Source organism: Orcinus orca, chromosome 17 (genome assembly GCF_937001465.1).
Source record: "Orcinus orca chromosome 17, mOrcOrc1.1, whole genome shotgun sequence".
Taxonomy (NCBI): Eukaryota; Metazoa; Chordata; class Mammalia; order Artiodactyla; family Delphinidae; genus Orcinus; species Orcinus orca.
The window spans coordinates 160035-179205 of record NC_064575.1 but is presented as its reverse complement, the minus strand read 5'-3'; the positions used below and the strand labels follow the sequence as shown (position 1 = coordinate 179205).

The window sequence follows — 19171 nt, the reverse complement described above, 5'->3', positions numbered from 1 at the left end:
AATAATAGCACAACAAGAGTAAAAGAGAATAATTACATAGAAGTAATGTTTCCATATCTCATTGGAATAAAACTGGTATAACCTGAGAAAGAGTCAGCTAAATTAAGATGTACATGTTAAGCTTTAGAGCAATCTCTGAGAAGCTAAAAAATACATAGTAAAAAAGTCATGAAAGGAATTAAAAGTTACAGCAATCCCACGTCTGGGTATCTATCCAAAGAAAACAAAAACACTAATTTGAGAAGATATATGCACACATACACCCCCCGCCCCATTCACTGCAGCATTATTTACAATAGTCAAGATATTGAAACTACCTAAGCATCCATCAATGCATGAATACATTAAAAAGATGTGATATGTTTATACACACACACATACACACACATATACAACAGAATACTATTCTTCCATTAAAAAAGAATGAAATATGGCCATCTGCAACAAGATGCATGGACCTTGAGGGCAGTAAGTTAAGTTAAATAACTTAGAGGAAGACAAATACTATGGATCTAACTTACATGTGGAGTTTAAAAGCATCAACAAGAACAAAAAAAATCCAAGCTGCAGATACAGAGAATACACTGGTGGTTATCAGAGGCAGGGGCTGAAGGAGGGGGAGCAGAGGGAGGGAGAAATGGATAAACAGAGTTCAAAGGTACAAACTTCCAGTAATAAAATAATTAAGTCATGGGGATATAATGTAGAGCATGGTGACTGTAGTTAAAAATACTGTATTGCATACCTGAAAGTTGACTAGATCTTTTAAAAAGTCCTCGTCACAAGGTGATGAAGATGGCCAACAGGCACATGAAAAGATGCTCAACATCACTTAATCATCAGGGAAATGCAAATCAAAACCACAATGAAACATCACCTCACGCCTATCAGAACAGCTGTCATCAATAAGTCTACAAATAACAAATGTTGCCGAGGATGTAGAGAAAAGGGAACCCTTGTACACTGTTCGTAGGAATGTAAATTGGTACAGCCACTGTGGAAAACAGTATGGAGGTTTCAGAAAAACTAAAAATAGAATTACCGTGTGACCAGTAATTCCACTCCTGGGTATATATCCGGAAAAAAACAAAAACAAAAACACCAATGCAAAAAGATAATGTACCCCAATGTTCATAGCAGCATTATTTACAATTGCCAAGACATGTAAACAACCAAAGTGTCCATCAACAGATGAATGGATAAAGAAGATGTGGTACACACACACACAATGGAATACTACTCAGCTATAAAAAGAATAAGGAGTTAGCTTCTCCCCAAAACTAGGGCACCTGCTGGCCACTGGGTGGGGACTCTGACGCCCAAGGAGATGGGAAGAACCCCAAAGTGAACTGGTAGTACGTACGGGGACTGACAGGGGAGGAGAAGTGGAGGCCACACAGGATCTGCGCCCCTGAGGCCAGGGAGATCAGCAGAAGCAGGTGGGAGGGACTCTCCGGGAAGAGTGGGAGAGGAGCAGAGGGCAATTGCCTGACCCACTCGGGCCGGGGAGCATGCTGAGCTCCCAAGCCAGTAACCCATCCCCCCAAAGCCCCATCCAGGCCACGTGGGTCCCGGGGGCAAAGGAGGGAGGCCAGGAAGATTAGGAGACGCAGGCAGGAGGGGCCCTCTGGGAGGAATGGGAGAGGAGCAGAGGGCGATTTCCCTGCCCACTCAGGCACAGGGAGCCTGCTGAGCTCCCAGGCAGATACCCTGCCCTCCAAAGCCCCCTCGAGGCCGCATGGGTCCTTGGGCGCATAGGAGGGAGGTCAGGGAGATCAGGACAGGCAGGCGGGAGGGGCCATCCAGGAGGAGCGGGAGAGGAGCAGAGGGGCATAGGCCCGCCCACTCAGGCCGGGGAGCCTGCTGAGCTCCCAGGCGGGTCCCCTGCCCTCCAAGCCCCCCCCCACCCCACCACTGCACTGGTCCTTGGGGCATAGGAGGGAGATCAGGAGAGGCAGGTGAGAGGGATCCTCCCAGACCAGAGGAGCAGGAGAGGAGAGGAGGGTATCTGCCCCAAGCACTCGAGCCCAGGAAGCAAGCTGGGCTCGCAGGTGAGGTCCCCTGCCCTCTGAGACCAGGGGTGGGGGGCATACCTGGGCCCCTTCTTTTCCTTGAGCCTAAGCCCCACCGCCCACAGCCCCCAGGGTCTTTTCCAGCCCTGTGGGTCCTAAGCATAGGCCCTGCCCACTGCCCAGACCTCACCCTTGCTTAGGCCCCAACCTCCAGAGCGAAGGCCTTTCCCCCTCCCCCGCTTGTTTTTTCTTCTCCCTCCTCCTCTGTTTTACTATTGTGGTACTGATGTACTTTCCAGTTGTTGATTCGTCTACATTATTATTTTTATATCCTTTCTAACATAACTGTTAGTTTCCTAGTGTAATTTTATTTTTTTTTGCTGCCCCACATGGCTTGACGGATCTTGGTTCATAAGCCCAGGGCTGGCCTGAGCTCCTGCAGTGGGAGCTCCGAGTCCAAACCACTGGACTAACAGAAAACCTCAGACCCCAGGGAATATTCACTGAAGTGAGGTCTTATGGAGTTCCTCATCTCAGCACCAAGACCGAGCTCTACCCAATAGCCTACAAAATCCAGTGTTGGAAGCCTCAAGCCAAACAAACAGTACGACAGGAACACAATCCCACTCACAAAAAAAAAAAAAACAACAAAGAAAAATGAAACGGTAAAAAAATATGTCACAGATGAAGGAGCAAGGTAAAAACCTGCAAGACCAAATAAATGAAGAGGAAAAAGGAAATCTACCTGAAAAAGAATTCAGAGTAATGATAGTAAAGATGATCCAGAATCTCAAAAGTAGAATGGAGGAATGGATTGAGAAAATATAAGAAATGTTTAACAAAGAACTAAAAGAACTAAAGAACAAACAAACAGAGATGAACAACACAATAAGTGAAACGAAAAATACACTAGAAGGAGTCAATAAAAGAATAACTGAGGCAGAGGAACGAATAAGTGAGCTGGAAGACAAAATGGTGGAAATAACTGCCAAGGAGCAGAATAAAGAAAAAAGAATGAAAAGAACTGAAGACAATCTCAGAGACCTCAGGGACAACACTAAACACACCAACATTCAAACTATAGGGGTCCCAGAAGAAGAAGAGAAAAAGAAACAGTCTGAGAAAATATTTAAAGAGATTATAGCCAAAAACTTCCCTAGGGGCTTCCCTGGTGATGCAGTGGTTGAGAGTCCGCCTGCCGATGCAGGGGACACGGGTTCGTGCCCCGGTCCGGGAAGATCCCACATGCCGCGGAGCAGCTGGACCCGTGAGCCATGGCTGCTGAGCCTGCACATCCGGAGCCTGTGCTCGGCAACGGGAGAGGCCACAACAGTGAGAGGCCCGTATACTGAAAAAAAAAAAAAAACACAAAAAAAACCAAACAAACTTCCCTATTATGGGAAAGGAAATAGTCACCCAAGTCCAGGAAGTAGAGAGAGTCACACAGAGGATAAACTCTTGGAAAAACACACCAAGACACATATTAATCAAACTAACAAAAATTAAATTCAAAGAAAAAATATTAAAAGCAGGAAAGGAAAACCAAAAAATAACATACAAAGGAATCCCCATGAGGTTATCAGCTGATTTTTCAGCAGAAACTCTGCAGGCGAGAAGGGAGTGGCAGGATATGCCTAAAGTGATGAAAGAGAAAAACCTACAACCAACATTACTCTACCCAGGAAGGATCTCATTCAGATTTGATGGAGAAATCAAAAACTTTTCAGACAAACAAAAGTTAAGAGAATTCAGCACCACCAAACAAGCTTTACAACAAATGCTAAACGAACTTCTCTAGGCAGGAAATACAGGAGAAAGAAAAGACCTACAAAGACAACCCAAAACAATTAAGTAAACGGTAATAGGAACATACATATGGATAATCACCCTGAATGTAAATGGATTAAATGCCCCAACCAAAAGACACAGACTGGCTGAATGGATACAAAAGCAAGACCCATATATATGCTGTCTACAAGGGACCCACTTCAGACCTAGGGACACATACAGACTGAAAGTGAAGGGACGGAAAAAGATATTCCATGCAAATGGAAATCAAAAGAAAGCTGGAGTAGCAATACTTATATCAGATAAAATAGACTTTAAAGATTGTTATCAGAGATAAAAAAAAAGGACATTACATAATGATCAAAGGATCAATCCAAGAAGAAGATATAACAATTATAAATGTTTATGAGCCCAACACAGGAGCACCTCAATACATAAGGCAAATGCTAACAGCCATAAAAGGGGAAATCGACAGTAACACAGTAACAGTAGGGGACTTTAACACCCCACTTACACCAATGGACAGACCAAACGAAAATAAATAAGGAAACATAAGCTTTAAGTGACACATTAAACAATATGGAATTAATTGATATTTATAGGACATTCCACCCAAAAGTGGCAGAATACTCTTTCTTCTCAAGTGCACACGGAACATTCTCCAGGATAGATCACATCTTGGGTCACAAATCAAGCTTCGGAAAATTTAAGAAAATTGAAATAGCATCAAGCATCTTTTCTGACCACAATGCTATGAGACTAGATATCAATTACAGGAAAAAAAACTGTAAAAAACACAAATACATGGAGCTAATAAACAGTGCACTACTAAATAAGCAAGAGGTCACTGAAGAAATCAAAGAAGAATTTAAAAAGAACACAGAAACAAATGACAACGAAAACAGGACGACCCAAAACCAATGGGACACAGCAAAAGCAGTTCTAAGAGAGAAGTTTATAGCAATTCAAGCTCACCTCAAGAAACAAGAAAAATCTCAAATAAACAATCTAACCATACACTTAAAAACTAGAGAAAGAAGAACAAAGAAAACCCAAAGTCAGTAGAAGGAAAGAAATCATAAAGATCAGAGCAGAAATAAATGAAATAGAAATGAAGAAAACAATACCAAAGATCAATAAAACTAAAAGCTGGTTCTTTGAGAAGATAAACAAAATTGATAAACCCTTAGCCTGACTCATCAAGAAAACAAGGGAGATGATGCAAATTAATAAAATTAGAAATGAAAAAGGAGAAATCACAACTGACACTGCAGAAACACAAAGGATTATAAGAGACTACTACAAACAGCTATATGCCAATAAAATGGACAACCACAAAGAAATGGACAAATTCTTGGAAAGGTAAAATTTTCCAAGACTGATCCAGGAAGAGTTAGAAAATATAAACAGACCTATCACAAGTAATGAAATTGAAACCATAATTTAAAATCTTCCAAAAAACAGAAGTCTAGGACCAGATGGCTTCAGAGGCTACTTCTATCAAACATTTAGAAAACAGCTAACACCAATCCTTCTCAAACTCTTCCAAAAAATTGCAGAGGGAGAAACACTCCCAAATTCATTCTACAAAGCCACCATCACCCTGATACCAAAACCAGAAAAAGATATCACAAAAAATGAAAACTATAGACCACTAACACTGATGAACACAGATGGAAAAATCCTGAAGAAAATACTAGCAAACAAAATCCAACAGCCCATTACAAGGATCATACACCATGATCAAGTGGGATTTATCCCAGGGATGCAAGGATTCTTCAATATACACAAATTAATCAATGTGATACACCACATTAACAAATTAAGGAGTAAAAACCATATGGTCATTTCAATAGATGCAGAAAAAGCTTTTGACAGAACTGAACACGGATTTATGATAAAAACTCTCCAGAAAATGGGCACAGAGGGAACCTACCTCAACATAATAAAGGCCATATATGACAAACCCACAGCAAGCATCATACTCAATGGTGGAAAACTGAAAGCATTTCCACTAAGACCAGGAACAAGACAAGGATGTCCACTCTCACCACTCTTATTCAACATAGCTTTGGAAGTCCTAGCCACAGCAGTCAGAGAAGAAAAAGAAATAAAGGGAATACAAATTGGAAAAGAAGAAGTAAAACTGCTACTATTAGCAGAAGACATGATACTATACATAGAGAATCCTAAAGATGCCACCGGAAAACTACTAGAGCTAATCAATGTACTTGGTAAAGTTGCAGGATACAAAATTAATGCACAGGAATCTCTTGCATTCCTACACACTAATGATGAAAAATCTGAAACAGAAATTAAGGAAACACTCCCATTTACCACTGCAACAAAAAGAATAAAATACCTAGGGATAAACCTATCTAAGGAGACAAAAGACCTGTATGCAGAAAACTCTAAAACACTGATGAAAGAAATTAATGATACAAACAGATGGAGAGAGATACCATGTTCTTGGATTGGAAGAATCAACATTGTGGAAATGACTACATTACCCAAAGCAATCCACAGATTCAATGCAATCCCTAACAAACTAATTATATTTTCTATTTCTTCCTGGTTCAGTCTCAGAAGCTTGTGCTTTTCTAAGAATTTGTCCATTTCTTCCAGGTTGTCCATTTCATTGGCGTACAGCTACTTGTAGTAGTCTCTCATGATCTTTTGTATTTAGTCACTGTCAGTTGTAACTTCTCCTTTTTCATTTCTAATTCTGTTGATTTGAGTCTTCTCTCTTTTTTTCTTGATGAGTCTGATTAATGGTTTATCAATTTTGTTTATCTTCTCAAAGAACCAGCTTTTAGTTTTATTGCTCTTTGCTATTTCCTTCATTTCTGTTTCATTTATTTCTGGACTGAGTATTGCTTTCCTTCTGCTAACATTGGGGGTTTTTTCTTCTTCTTTCTCTAACTGCTTTAGGTGTAAGGTTAGATTGTTTACTTGAGATGTTTCTTGTTTCCTGAAGTAGGATGGCATTACTATAAACTTCCTTCTTAGAACTGCTTTTGCTGCATCCCATAGGTTTTGGGTTATCGTGTTTTCATTGTTATTTGTTTCAAGGTATTTTTTAATTTCCTCTTTGATTTCTTCAGTGATCTCTTGGTTATTTAGTAGTGTATTGTTTAGCCTCCATGTGCTTGTATTTTTTACAGTTTCTTTCCTGTAATTGATATCTAGTCTTATAGTGTTGTGGTAGGAAAAGATACTTCCATTTTCTTAAATTTACCAAGGCTTAATTTGTGACGCAAGATATGGTCTATCCTGGAGAATGTTCCATGAGCACTTTAGAAGAAAGTTTATTTCTGTTGTTTTTGGATGGAATGTCCTACAAATATCAATTAAGTCCATCTTGTTTAATGTATAATTTAAAGCTTGTGTTTCCTTAGGGATGGTATGTCCATTGGTGAAAGTGGGGTGTTAAAGTCCCCTACTATGATTGTGTTACTGTCGATTTCCCCTTTTATGGCTGTTAGCATTTGCCTTATGTACTGAGGTGTTCCTATGTTGGGTGCATAAATATTTACAATTGTTATATCTTCTTCTTGGATTGATCCCTTGATCATTATGTACCGTCCTTCTCTGTCTCTTGTAATAGTCTTTAAAGTCTATTTTGTCTGATATGGGAATTGCTACTCCAGCCTTTTTTTGATTTCTATTTGCATGGAATATATTTTTCCATCCCCTCACTTTCAGTCTGTATGTGTCCCTAGGTCAGAAGTGGGTCTCTTGTAGACAACATATATATGGGTCTTGTTTTTGTAACCATTCAGCCAGTCTATGTCTTTTGGTTGGAGCATTTAATCCATTTACATTTAGGGTAGTTATCGATATGTATGTTTCTATTACTATCTTCTTAACTGTTTTGGGTTTGTTATTGTAGGCCTTTTCCTTCTCTTGTATTTCCTGCCTAGAGAAGTTCCTTTAGCATTTGCTGTAAAGCTGCTTTGGTGGTGCTGAATTGTCTTAGCTTTGCTTTCCTGTAAAGGTTTTAATTTCTCCATCGAATCTGAATGACATCCTTGCTGGGTAGAGTAATCTTGGTTGTAGGTTTTTCCCTTTCATCACTTTAAATATGTCCTGCCGCTCCCTTCTAGCTTGCAGACTTTCTGCTGAAAGATCAGCTGTTAACCTTATGGGGATTCCCTTGTATGTTATTTGTTGCTTTTCTCTTGCTGCTTTTAATACTTTGTATTTAATCTTTGATAGTTTGATTAATATGCGTCTTGATGTGTTTCTCCTTGGATTTATCATGTATGGGACTCTGCACTTCCTGGACTTGACTATTTCTTTTCCAACTTTATTAGGGAAGTTTTCAACTATATTAGGGAAGTTTTCAACTATAATCTCTTCAAATGTTTTCTCAGTCCCTTTCTTTTTCTCTTCTTCTTCTGGGACCCCTATAATTCAAATGTTGTTGCGTTTAATGTTGTCCCAGAGGTCTCTGAGACTGTCAATTCTTTTCATTATTTTTTCTTTATTCTGCTCTGTAGTACTTATTTCCACTATTTTATCTTCCAGGTCACTTATCTATTCTTCTGCCTCAGTTACTCTGCTACTGGTTTCTACTAGAGAATTTTAAATTTCATTTATTGTGTTGTTCATCATTGTTTGTTTGCTCTTTAGTTCTTCTAGGTCCTTGTTAAACGTTTCTTATATTTTATCCATTCTATTTCCAAGATTTTGCATCATCTTTACTATCATTATTCTGAACTCTTTTTCAGGTAGACTGACTATTTCCTCTTCATTTGTTTGGTCTGGTGGGTTTTTACCTTGCTCCTTCATCTGGTGTGTATTTCTCTGTCCTCTCATTTTGCCCAACTTACTGTGTTTGGGGTCTTCTTTTTGTAGGTTTCAGGTTCATAGTTCCCACTGTTTTTGGTGTCTGCCCGCAGTGGGTAAGGTTGGTTTAGTGGGTTGGGTAGGCTTTCTGGTGGAGGGGACTGGTACCTGTGTTCTGGTGGATGAGGCTGGATCTTGTCTTTCTGGTGGGCAGGACCATGTCCGGTGATGTGTTTTGGGGTGTCTGTGAACTTACTATGATTTTAGGCAGCCTCTGCTAATGTGTGGGGCTGTTAGTTGTTTGGTATAGGGTGTGCAGCACTGTAAGTTGCTTGTCATTGAGTGGAGCTGGGTCTTAGCATTGGGATGGTGATCTCTGGGAGAGCTGTGGCCGATTGATATTACATGGGCCCGGGAGGTCTCTGGTGGTCCAATGTCCTGAACTCGGCTCTCCCACCTCAGAGGCTCAAGCCTGACACCCAGCCAGGGCACCAAGACCCTGTCAGCCACACGGCTCAGTAGAAAAGGGAGGGAAAAAAGAAAGAAAGAAAGAAAAATGAATAAATAAATAAAAATAAAGTTCCTAAAATGAAAAATTAAAAAATAGTGTTAAAAATAAAAAAGTAATAAAAAAATGAAAGAAAGAAGAGAGCAACCAAACCAAAAAACAAATCCACCAATGATAACAAGCACTAAAAACTATCCCCCGCCAAAAAAAACGACAGACAGAACCCTAGGACAAATGATAAAAGCAAACCTATACAGACAAAATCACATAAAGAAGCATACACATACACACAAAAAGAGAAAAAGGAAAAAAATATATATATAAAATTGAGAGCACCCAAATCAGTAAACAAATCTACCAATGATAATAAGCTCTAAGTATTAAACTAAGGTAAACATAAAACTAGAAACGTATTAGATGCAGAAGACAAACCCCAAGTCTGTAGTTGCTCCCAAAGTCCACCGCCTCATTTTTAGGATGATTCATTGTCTATTCAGGCATTCCACAGATGCAGAGTACATCAAGTTGACTGTGGAGATTTAATCCACTGCTCCTGAGGCTGCTGGGAGAAATTTCCCTTTCTCTTCTTTGTTCTCACAGCTCCCCGGGCTCAGCTTTGGATTTGGCCCCGCCTCTGCATGTAGGTCGCCTGAGGGCATTTGTTCTTCACCCAGACAGAAGGGGGTTAAAGGAGTGGCTGATTCAAGGGCTCTGGCTCACTCAGGCTGGGGGGAGGGAGGGGTACGGAATGTGGGGTGAGCCTGCTGCAGCAGAGGCTGACGTAACGGTGCAACAGCCTGAGGCGTGCCGTGTGTTCTCCCAGGCAAGTTGTCCCTGGATCCCGGGACCCTGGCAGTGGCGGGCTGCACAGGGTCCCCCGAAGGGAGGTGTGGATGTGACCTGTGCTCACACACAGGCTTCTTTGTGGCGGCAGCAGCAGCATTAGCGTTTCATGCCTGTCTCCGGTGTCCGTGCTGATAGCCACGGCTCCCGCTCATTTAGGTGGTGCTCTCAATCCCCTCTCCTCGCGCACCCCAAAACAATGGTCTGTTGCCTCTTTGGCAGGTCCAGGCTCTTTCCCAGACACCATCCCGGCTAGCTATGGTGCACTCGCCCCTTCAGGCTGTGTTCACGCATCCAATCCCAGTCCTCTCTTTAGGATCTGACCTCCAAAGCCCGAGCCTCAGCTCCCAGCCCCCACCCATCCTGGCTGGTGAGCAGACAAGCCTCTCTGGCTGGTGAGTGCCGGTCGGCACCGATCCTGTGTGTGGGAATCTCTCCGCTTTGTCCTCTGCACCTTTGTTGCTGCTCTCTCCTTCATGGCTCCAAAGCTTCCCCCCGTCCCATCCCCATCTCTGCCAGTGAAGGGGCTTCCTAGTGTGTGGAAACTTTTCCTCCTTCACAGCTCCCTCTCCAAAGTGCAGGTTCCGTCCCTATTCTTTTGTCTCTGGTTTTATCTTTTTTCTTTTGCCCTCCCCAGGTATGTGGGGAGTTTCTTGCCTTTTGGGAAGTCTGAGGTCTTCTGCCACCGTTCAGTAGGTGTTCTGTAGGAGTTGTTCCACATGTAGATGTATTTCTGATGTATTTGTGGGGAGGAAGGTGATCTCCACGTCTTACTCCTCCATCTTGAAGGTCTCTGCCTTCATTCTTGAATGATTATTTTCACTGATTATAGAATTTTGGGTTGACTTTTGTTTTTCCAGCACGTTAAACGTGTTCTGTAGCCTGCTGGCCTGCACTGTTTCTGATAAGTAGTAGAGACCATTTGTTATCACTGTACCATTTCTCAGGGTGCTTTCAAGATATTTCCTCTATCATTTTCAACATCTTGACTATGAAGTGACTAAATGTATTTTCTTGTATTTATCTTGTTTGAAATTCACTGAGCATCTTGGATATGTAAATATATGCCTTTCCCCAATTTGGGGAAATTATCAGCCATCATTTTTCCAAAAATTTTTGCTCCAATTTTTCCTCTCTGCCACTTTAAGGACTCCATTAAACATGTGTTGTTGGACCTTTTTACATTGTCCTACCAGTCACTGAGACTAGCTTCATTTTCTAAAATCTCCTTTTCCACTTTTTCAGATTGAATAATTTCCACTGATCTATCAAGATCACTGACTTTTATTTTTTCCCAATCTTCTGTAATCTCATCTAATGGAAGTTTTATTTCAGGTATTGTACATTTAATTATAGAATTTTCATTTGGTTCCTTTTTTCCAATTCCTATTTTTCTGCCAAGTTTTTTGGTCTGTGCATTCATCATGTGCATATTTTTCTTTATGTCCCAGAACAGAATTACAAGACTTGCTAATTCTAATATATGAGTCATATCAGGGTCTGTCTCAATTAATTGCCTTTTCACTTAAGTATAAGTCACATGTTTCTTGGTTTACATGTGTATGTATCTGTGTTTGTCTAATAAATGTGGAGTGTATCCTGGTCATTATTAGTGGCTATTTTAGACTCTGGATTCTATTATGCTCTTCTGAAGAGTATTTACTTTTTTGCTAAAATGTCAGTTAACTCGGCTGTACTCACTCTGCACACTGCTTTCTCCCATGTGGTGGAAAGCGACTGAAATCTGTGCAGTTCTTATATCCTGTAAGATTTATATGCATTTGTAGTTCTCACTGGGAGGTTCTACTTTACACTCTCTACCTTTTAAGCTCCTGCAGCCACCCCAAACTCTGTGTTGTGATTTCTATCCAAGTTTAGCCACCCTGAACAACACTGATAGGGGCCTGCCCCTGGGTGAAAAGCAGTGAAAAATGAAAAACTCTCCTGGTTTGTGCCATTCTCATCTTCAAAGTGTCAACCCCTCCAGTTTCTGCAAGCTGTCTTCCCCTTCTACTGTGTCTTCAAATATTTTTATATTCTTTTTATATTTTTATAAACTCTATTTCAAAAATACATTTAATACACGTTGTATGTCCAGAATTTGTCACTGTTATTTGCAAGAAAAGTAATCTGACACATGCTGCTCTGTCATTACTGAAAGTGGAACTCCTAAGGATTTTTTTTTTAATTAGAAAACTAGAGGACTATAAAAGTCACGCTATGATGACTCACTATTTTTAAATTTATACAGGTGTAATATTAATTCCTACAGCAGTCCTTTTTCTATTCTGCTCCTTCTTATACCAGAAAACAGATGAATTTGGGCAATGAAAGGAAAATGAAGGGAAATGGGATGACAGGGTGACAGCGAAATAGGAGGAAGATTTATAGTAAAAAAAAAAAAAAAAATGACGAAGTCCCTGTCCTGCTATGTCATAAGCTCAAGTTTAGCCAATTAAGAAGGGAGATGTGGAAAAACAAGGATGTTAAGTTCTGAAACAGATGCTACAAATGATATTGGCACATACTCACTTTCTTAAAGAGAATAAAAGCCAAAATATGCTATAATGTTTTCAGATCATGAACAGATAGATCACAGATATATGCACATAAAATTGTAATATTAAGTAACAACAAAAAAGATACCTGCTCCTCAATACAACTCCTAAGGGTCCTCCTTTTTTTACCACAAGAACACACTGCAGTATGAATTTGTTTCTTAAGTGTAATGTTTCTACAATGAAATCTTTAAAATATAATCAAACAACATCAAGACTAAAAACTCCATATATTTCCCTTTACAAGCACTAAATTGTCATTTTTATACAAACATAATTATATTTTAGAGAGGGTTTCTAAAATGTGTGCTTTTGATCTTGATTAATTATTTCAACTCTATACATGTTGTATACATTGGACAGTTCTCAGACATTAACAATTAGTACATATTTAGTCATCATTTTATTCTAATTCATCATTAAAAATGATTAAAAGTGAAATTAAATGTATTACTTTCAAACTTTCATACAAATATAAAGAATTACAAATATGCTCATTCAATTTACAAATATATTTGAAGTTTGCCAGATCACTTTCTCAATACCCTCCCATGTAAGAATATAAAATTTTGCTTATTCTAATTTTGTTAAAACTTTTCCATATTCCATATTCTGTGAGATACTGAATCATCTGTTCTGCCCCTATTGTTAAGAGTACAAAGAAAACATCTGTTTTATAACAATGAATCCATATTTCAAATTTGAAAAACAAATTTGCTTTCTCTTAAAACTACAGCTTTCAGATCTTGTTTGAGCCACTCAGCTTCTATTGCGCATCTTCAACAAAAACCCAAACCTCACTCGGGTTATCTGATATTTATGAAGTCTGCAAGCCTGTATTTGCATAGGACTCACTACATAAAGTACAAGAGAATTACATAACAAAGCTCACCTAAATCCAATTTTCTTCACACTTCCAGAAAAATGTGCATTACATAGAAAACCCACTGCTGCATCTCTGCTGCCCTCTATAGGAATGGTTCTTGGAAGACACATAAATTGAAAACCCAGACAGCAATACTGAACAATAGGAAGCAACACCAGTAATCAACCACATTTGTCAAATGTCCTAAAGGGCAACATTAGAAACAGAAGTTATGGTCTTTGATTTTCATCATGCTTTTCTTCCAAGTTATGTAAGTACGCTATATTGCAAGAAAAACAACATAAGTAATTAAGAGAATTTGGGATCAGACTACATTAGTTGGAACCTCATTCTGCTATTTACTGGCTATGTCTCGATTCCCTCATCTGTAAAATGGGGCTAATAACTACATCTACACAACATGATCAGCACTTACCAAAGGGCCTCGCATATAGTAATAACTCAGGGTTACTGTATTGTTATTAATGTTATCATTGCTACTACTATAATTGACACTGTAACAACGTCAGGACCAGAGCTCTGAAGCCAGAGTGCCTGAGTTAGAATCTAGGTTCAGTCACTTATAGCCACAGGAAAATTACTTAATCTCTCCGTGCTTTAGAATCCTCATCTGGAAAACAGGAATGATAATAGCTCCCAGCTCACGGAGTTATGGTGAGGTTTAAATAAGCTAATGTATATAGCAAAGCACTTAGAGGAGAGCCCCACATCAGAAGCACTCACAATATTAGCTGCTGCTGTTGTTATGAGTTCAGTCACCTTTACATAGGACTAGTAGAACTCTATTCCAGAGAACTGGTGGAATCAAGCTTACAGGCATATGTTTCCTAGTTCAAAAACATCCCTCACTCCGCCCAGGGAAAGGAATTCAAGATAGACCTGAATTACAATCAAGGCTTCCCACTCAGTTAAAATACAGTTCTTCTGTAGAGTAAGTATCCTCCCACCCCCCCATATATTCCATTTCTACAAGCATGCATGAGAGGCAAAAGTAATAGCCTCATGAGTTATATAAGGGAGGTTTTGTTTCTGAAGAGCTAAGTAATAGTTATAAAATTCCTAATTATGGTATAAGTCTTCCCCCTCCGTGTTAATCAATGTGCATGGCTCATTTTAACACTGTAGCTGACCCTGTCAATGCCCAACTCCTCCCCTATGTCTTCAGTGATGCTGGCCCTATTTCCAACTTCCAACACCCCCATTTCTTTGCATCAGGGCTTCATCTGGCTGCTGGAACCCATTTTTTCCACCTGTTCAGTAGTCTGTAAAAATTAGGAAAAACTCCTATCCCCCAACTCCACCACGGAGCAGCCCTCAGCCAAGGAATGAAGGCATCTGTACATAAATACCCCAGCTTCCCTGCCCCTCTGGTGGGATAATTCTGATGCTTCCAGAGGTTTCCAGCAGTACTAAGTTACCCACAATGGTAACTTGTTGATATTGATGCCTTGATTGGCTGCCATCCCTTCCCAGGCTCACTGGCCCACTTCACCACCAGATGTTCTCAGGGCATGCTGCTACAGAAATTCAAAGACAAACAAACGTTAAGTAGACGCAAGTCTACAAAAACTGCACATCACATTTTACTTCTTTCGACCTCCTTGAAATATTCAATGAACAGAAGAGAATGGCTTTAGGTATCAGTATAGGGAAGTATTAGGAAATAACTGCTGATGTGACTGCAAGATACTGGGCAGAGGGTATGCAGATATATGAGTTAAAGTCTCTTGAAAGGTAGATGCCAAGACAGCAACAGCTACAGAAGAGATTTATTGGAGGAAACACCTGTGAAGGACAAAGGGGAGAAAGCAGGAGTCAAGGAGAACTTTAAGACCATAATGCAGGTCTGACAACTATGAAAGGAGGAGGAGAAGGAAAGAGGACAGGGTAGAAGAGTCTCTGACTGCAGCACAGCTCTAGGAGATTTTAGCTTAGCTGATGCTGTCTTCAATTCAAAGTCATCCCTCGAGCGGTTCTGTGTGACTGTTGTCACAACCCTGGTATATTCAGTCAATGGCTGGGACCAGCCCATGGGAAGCATGGTCCCAGTACAGACACAAGTACAGTACAAGCCCATTTCCACAGCTGCACTGTAGGGAATGATGGTGCAAAGTGACCTTACCTTAGGATTGAAAAATGGGTCTAGCGAAAACCTCCCTCTTCTCCAAGGTTGTCCCGTTATCAGTATGAACTACAGTTCTGCATGTTTGTAAACTTCAAGTAACGTAGCATCAAACTACACATAGCCTTCAGCAAGCTGGCTAACTTCCTCAGCATTAACCATGATGGTAGCTACAGCTCTCCACTATACAAATGTACCACAATTTGCATGTGTTCACAGAAAATTAGGTTACTTTCCTACATTTCTTTCTCTTATAAACAATACTAAAATAAATGTCCTTGAACATATATTCTTGTACATATCTTCTTTGGGCATATGTGAAAATTTCTCTGAACAGTGGCTTTCAAACTTTTTGGTCAAGAACCACAGTAAAACATACATTCATATTGTGATCCAACACATGTATACTAATAAATCTGAACCTAAAGTTTCACAAAAAATACTCTTACTGTCATACATTCTAATGTAGTCTATTTTATTCCACTCTATTTTTAAGTCATTGAATCAATTACAGCATCCACTGATGGGTCATAAGCCATTTTGAAAAAAATCAAGGATATTTATCTAAGACAAAATTGTGGGGTGATAAAATATGAACATCTTCAGCTTTACTAATGGCTGTACCAATTTACATTCCAACAGCAACTATTCCTATTGAGCCACACTCCTGACATTAGGCACTGTCAGACTTTTTTTTCGGCAATCTGATGAAAATGTAGTATCTCATTTTTAATTTGCACTTCTCATACAACTAGTGACACTGAGCATCTTTTCACATGCTCATTAGTCATTCAGGTTTCCCTTTCCTATCCTTCACCTGATTTTCAACTGGGCTATTTATCTTTTCTTTACTGTTCTGTAGAAGTTCTCACTATATTCTGGATAGAAGTGTAAACTGTCCTTTAAAATTTTTTTTAATGCAAGCAATATATGTACATGGTTCAAAATTCAAAACAACATACAAGAAAAAAGTTTCCTCAATCCAGAGACAGTCCATATAAACATACATTCTTTCCATTTTTCTACACAAGTATTCTATATCCTGTTTTTGTCATTTAACAAAGTATTTTGAATATTATTTCATAAGCACATAGACCTACATCTTTCTTATACTTTACAAAATGTTTTATCAATTTTAATGAAGTATAAAACTTAAGCACACTAAACTACACATATTTATTCAATGTTTTGACATATGTACACTCCTGTGAAAATACTACCATTATCAAGATAAACATTTCCATCACCCCCAGAACTTTCCTCATGTCCCATTGTAATCCATCCGTCTCCTCCACCCTCATTCCCAATAAACCACTGACCTGCTTTCTCACTATAGAATCATCTGCACTTTTTAGAATTTTATATAAAGACAATCATATAGTATATACTCCACCTCATTCATTTTAAGGGCCTGAGGCTAAACTGTAAAGGTCAAGTTACATGGACCTTGACTTTCAGGCAATGGGGTACCATTGAAAAGTGTTTCAATAAGTGAATGATAAGGTCATAATGTTTATTAAGATGAATCTAACAAAAAGATGTAAGCTAAGAAATCAGTTATGAAGCAACTGAAACAAAACGGACAACAGATGAAAGGGCCCAATTTAGGGCAGAAGTGGTGGGGATGCTGTGGTTTTGAGGCCAAATCTGCATGACCTGATAATGAATAGATTTGGGCAGTGAAAAAGAAAAACGATGAACTAGGCCCAAAAACGCATGAAGAGGATGAGCCTGGGTTAAAAGGAAGAGGGACAGGACTTCGGACTCTTAGACTTGCAGTAACTTTAGGACATCCACACAAAGATGTCATCAGGCAGCTGGAAACCCCCATGGAATTCAGGACAGCAAGAGCATTAGAAAAAGATTTAAGAGCAGCTTGAAGAAAATAAGGAAAATAATTGAATCTTTGTTCCTGTATGAGGAAAGAAAGGAAGAGAAGGAGGCAGGAGTTAAGGTCTAGAGAACACTGCTATGATTAGGCAAACCACAATTCCCACATTATAGGAATGCCTCCCAATGCCTGCTTGGAGAAATCCATTTTTTGAGTCAGTTTTCAATGACAACGTAGTATGTTATATTTTTAACATACATGACTATTAATAAAGACAAATGTACTTGATGAGAAACTACATAGAGAAGTCTTGAATTTTTAAATACAAAGTAAGCCAAGGTCTTCTCTTTTCTATGACCATATCTTTCAAAGTTCTGCCCATGCGCAAGCTTCTTCCAACATAAGAAAGCAATCTATGTAGATTCTGAGGCATTCAAACAACACCTGAATATTTTTGTTGCAAGGTTTCACAGCTGCCTTGTTTACTACATAACTTGGTCACAGTCACATAATTTTCTAACAGTTTCCTGTCTGAAAATTGGGCATAACAGCATTGACTTCACAAGATTGTTTTAAGGCTCAAATGGAAAATGTACTGCTATAAACTGCATGTTGAAACCTAATCCCCAATGTGATGGTATTTGGAAGTGAAGCCTTTAGGTGTAGCCCTCCTGAATGGGATTAATGCCCTTATTAAAAGGACCCAGGGAGACCCCTCGCCCACTCCATCATTTGAGGACACAGTGAGAAGACAGCTATGGATCCTCAACAGAAACCGTATCTGCTGGCTCCTAGATGGCGGAACTTCCCAGCCTCCAAAACTGTCAGAAATAAATTTCTGTTGCTTAAGCCACCCAGTCTGTAGTATTTTTGCTACAGCAGCTCAAAGGGACTAATACACTTACATAAAGCAATTAGTACAATGTAAGGCCCAGTATATGTTCACTATACGTGATTTGATTCTCTGTCTTCCTTGAGGGAAAAACCAATGACTGTTGTGCTTTTGTTTTTTTATTTATGAAATAAATATAGCAAAAAAGAAAATAAACTTCTCCAATAATCCTACCACCCAGAGACACACTTTTGGAGAACTATGGAGGCTTGCCACTCACTTCTTATAACTCAACTCTATTATTCAAGAGCAACCCTGAAAAGTCTGTGTCATACTGTAATTTGTAATTTTAACAAGGTATAAACTTGAATTGCAAGCACTACAAAACCTGTATGCAAGAGTTTGCTGAGTTAGTAAACTCAGTCTAGCACCTGGCATCTCTACCATGTAGCATTACAGTCCTTCAGAAGTGGTTATTTACAGCAGCTTTCAAAGGATAAGTACATCCTTAAGTGACAGAATATTTCCCCTAAAAACAAGCCAAGAAAAAAATCTACATAGGGCTTCCCTGGTGGCGCAGCGGTTGGGAGTCCGCCTACCGATGCAGGGGACACGGGTTCGTGCCCCGGTCTGGGAGGATCCCACATGCCGCGGAGTGGCTGGGCCCGTGAGCCATGGCCGCTGGGCCCGCGCGTCCGGAGCCTGTGCTCCGCAACGGGAGAGGCTGCAAAGGTGAGAGGCCCGTGTACCGCAAAAAAAAAAAAAAAAATTTACATAGCTTAATGTTTTCAAGTTTCATCCACATTGTACCATGTATCAGAATTTCATTCCTTTTGAATGCTGAATAATAGCCTGCTGTAGGCGAAACAGAGCAGGACACTGTTGAGTACCCGGCCTCTTGTTTGTAGGAAAGCTTCAGCCTCCTAGGACTTCCCCAAGTTCCAAAGAACAAATTTAATTCGAGATGTGAGATAACGAAGAAACAAAGCAAAACAGTCAG

At 39.8% G+C, this 19171-nt stretch overlaps 1 protein-coding gene across 14 annotated transcripts in view; it reads right to left on the bottom strand.

Annotated features, from left to right (window-relative positions):
- SPIDR (scaffold protein involved in DNA repair) overlaps positions 1–19171 on the bottom strand; it is a 353215-nt gene that overhangs the window by 278519 nt on the left and 55525 nt on the right. Inside the window, exon 1 of one of the 14 annotated variants that reach the window (XM_049700389.1) lies at positions 9532–11854. The exons of the other annotated variants lie outside the window; for them this stretch is intronic. Coding sequence (XP_049556346.1) covers positions 9532–9585 — 54 coding nt within the window. The 5' untranslated portion in view covers positions 9586–11854. Of the gene's footprint in view, positions 1–9531; positions 11855–19171 lie in introns of those variants that run through there. 14 annotated transcript variants of the gene reach the window in all.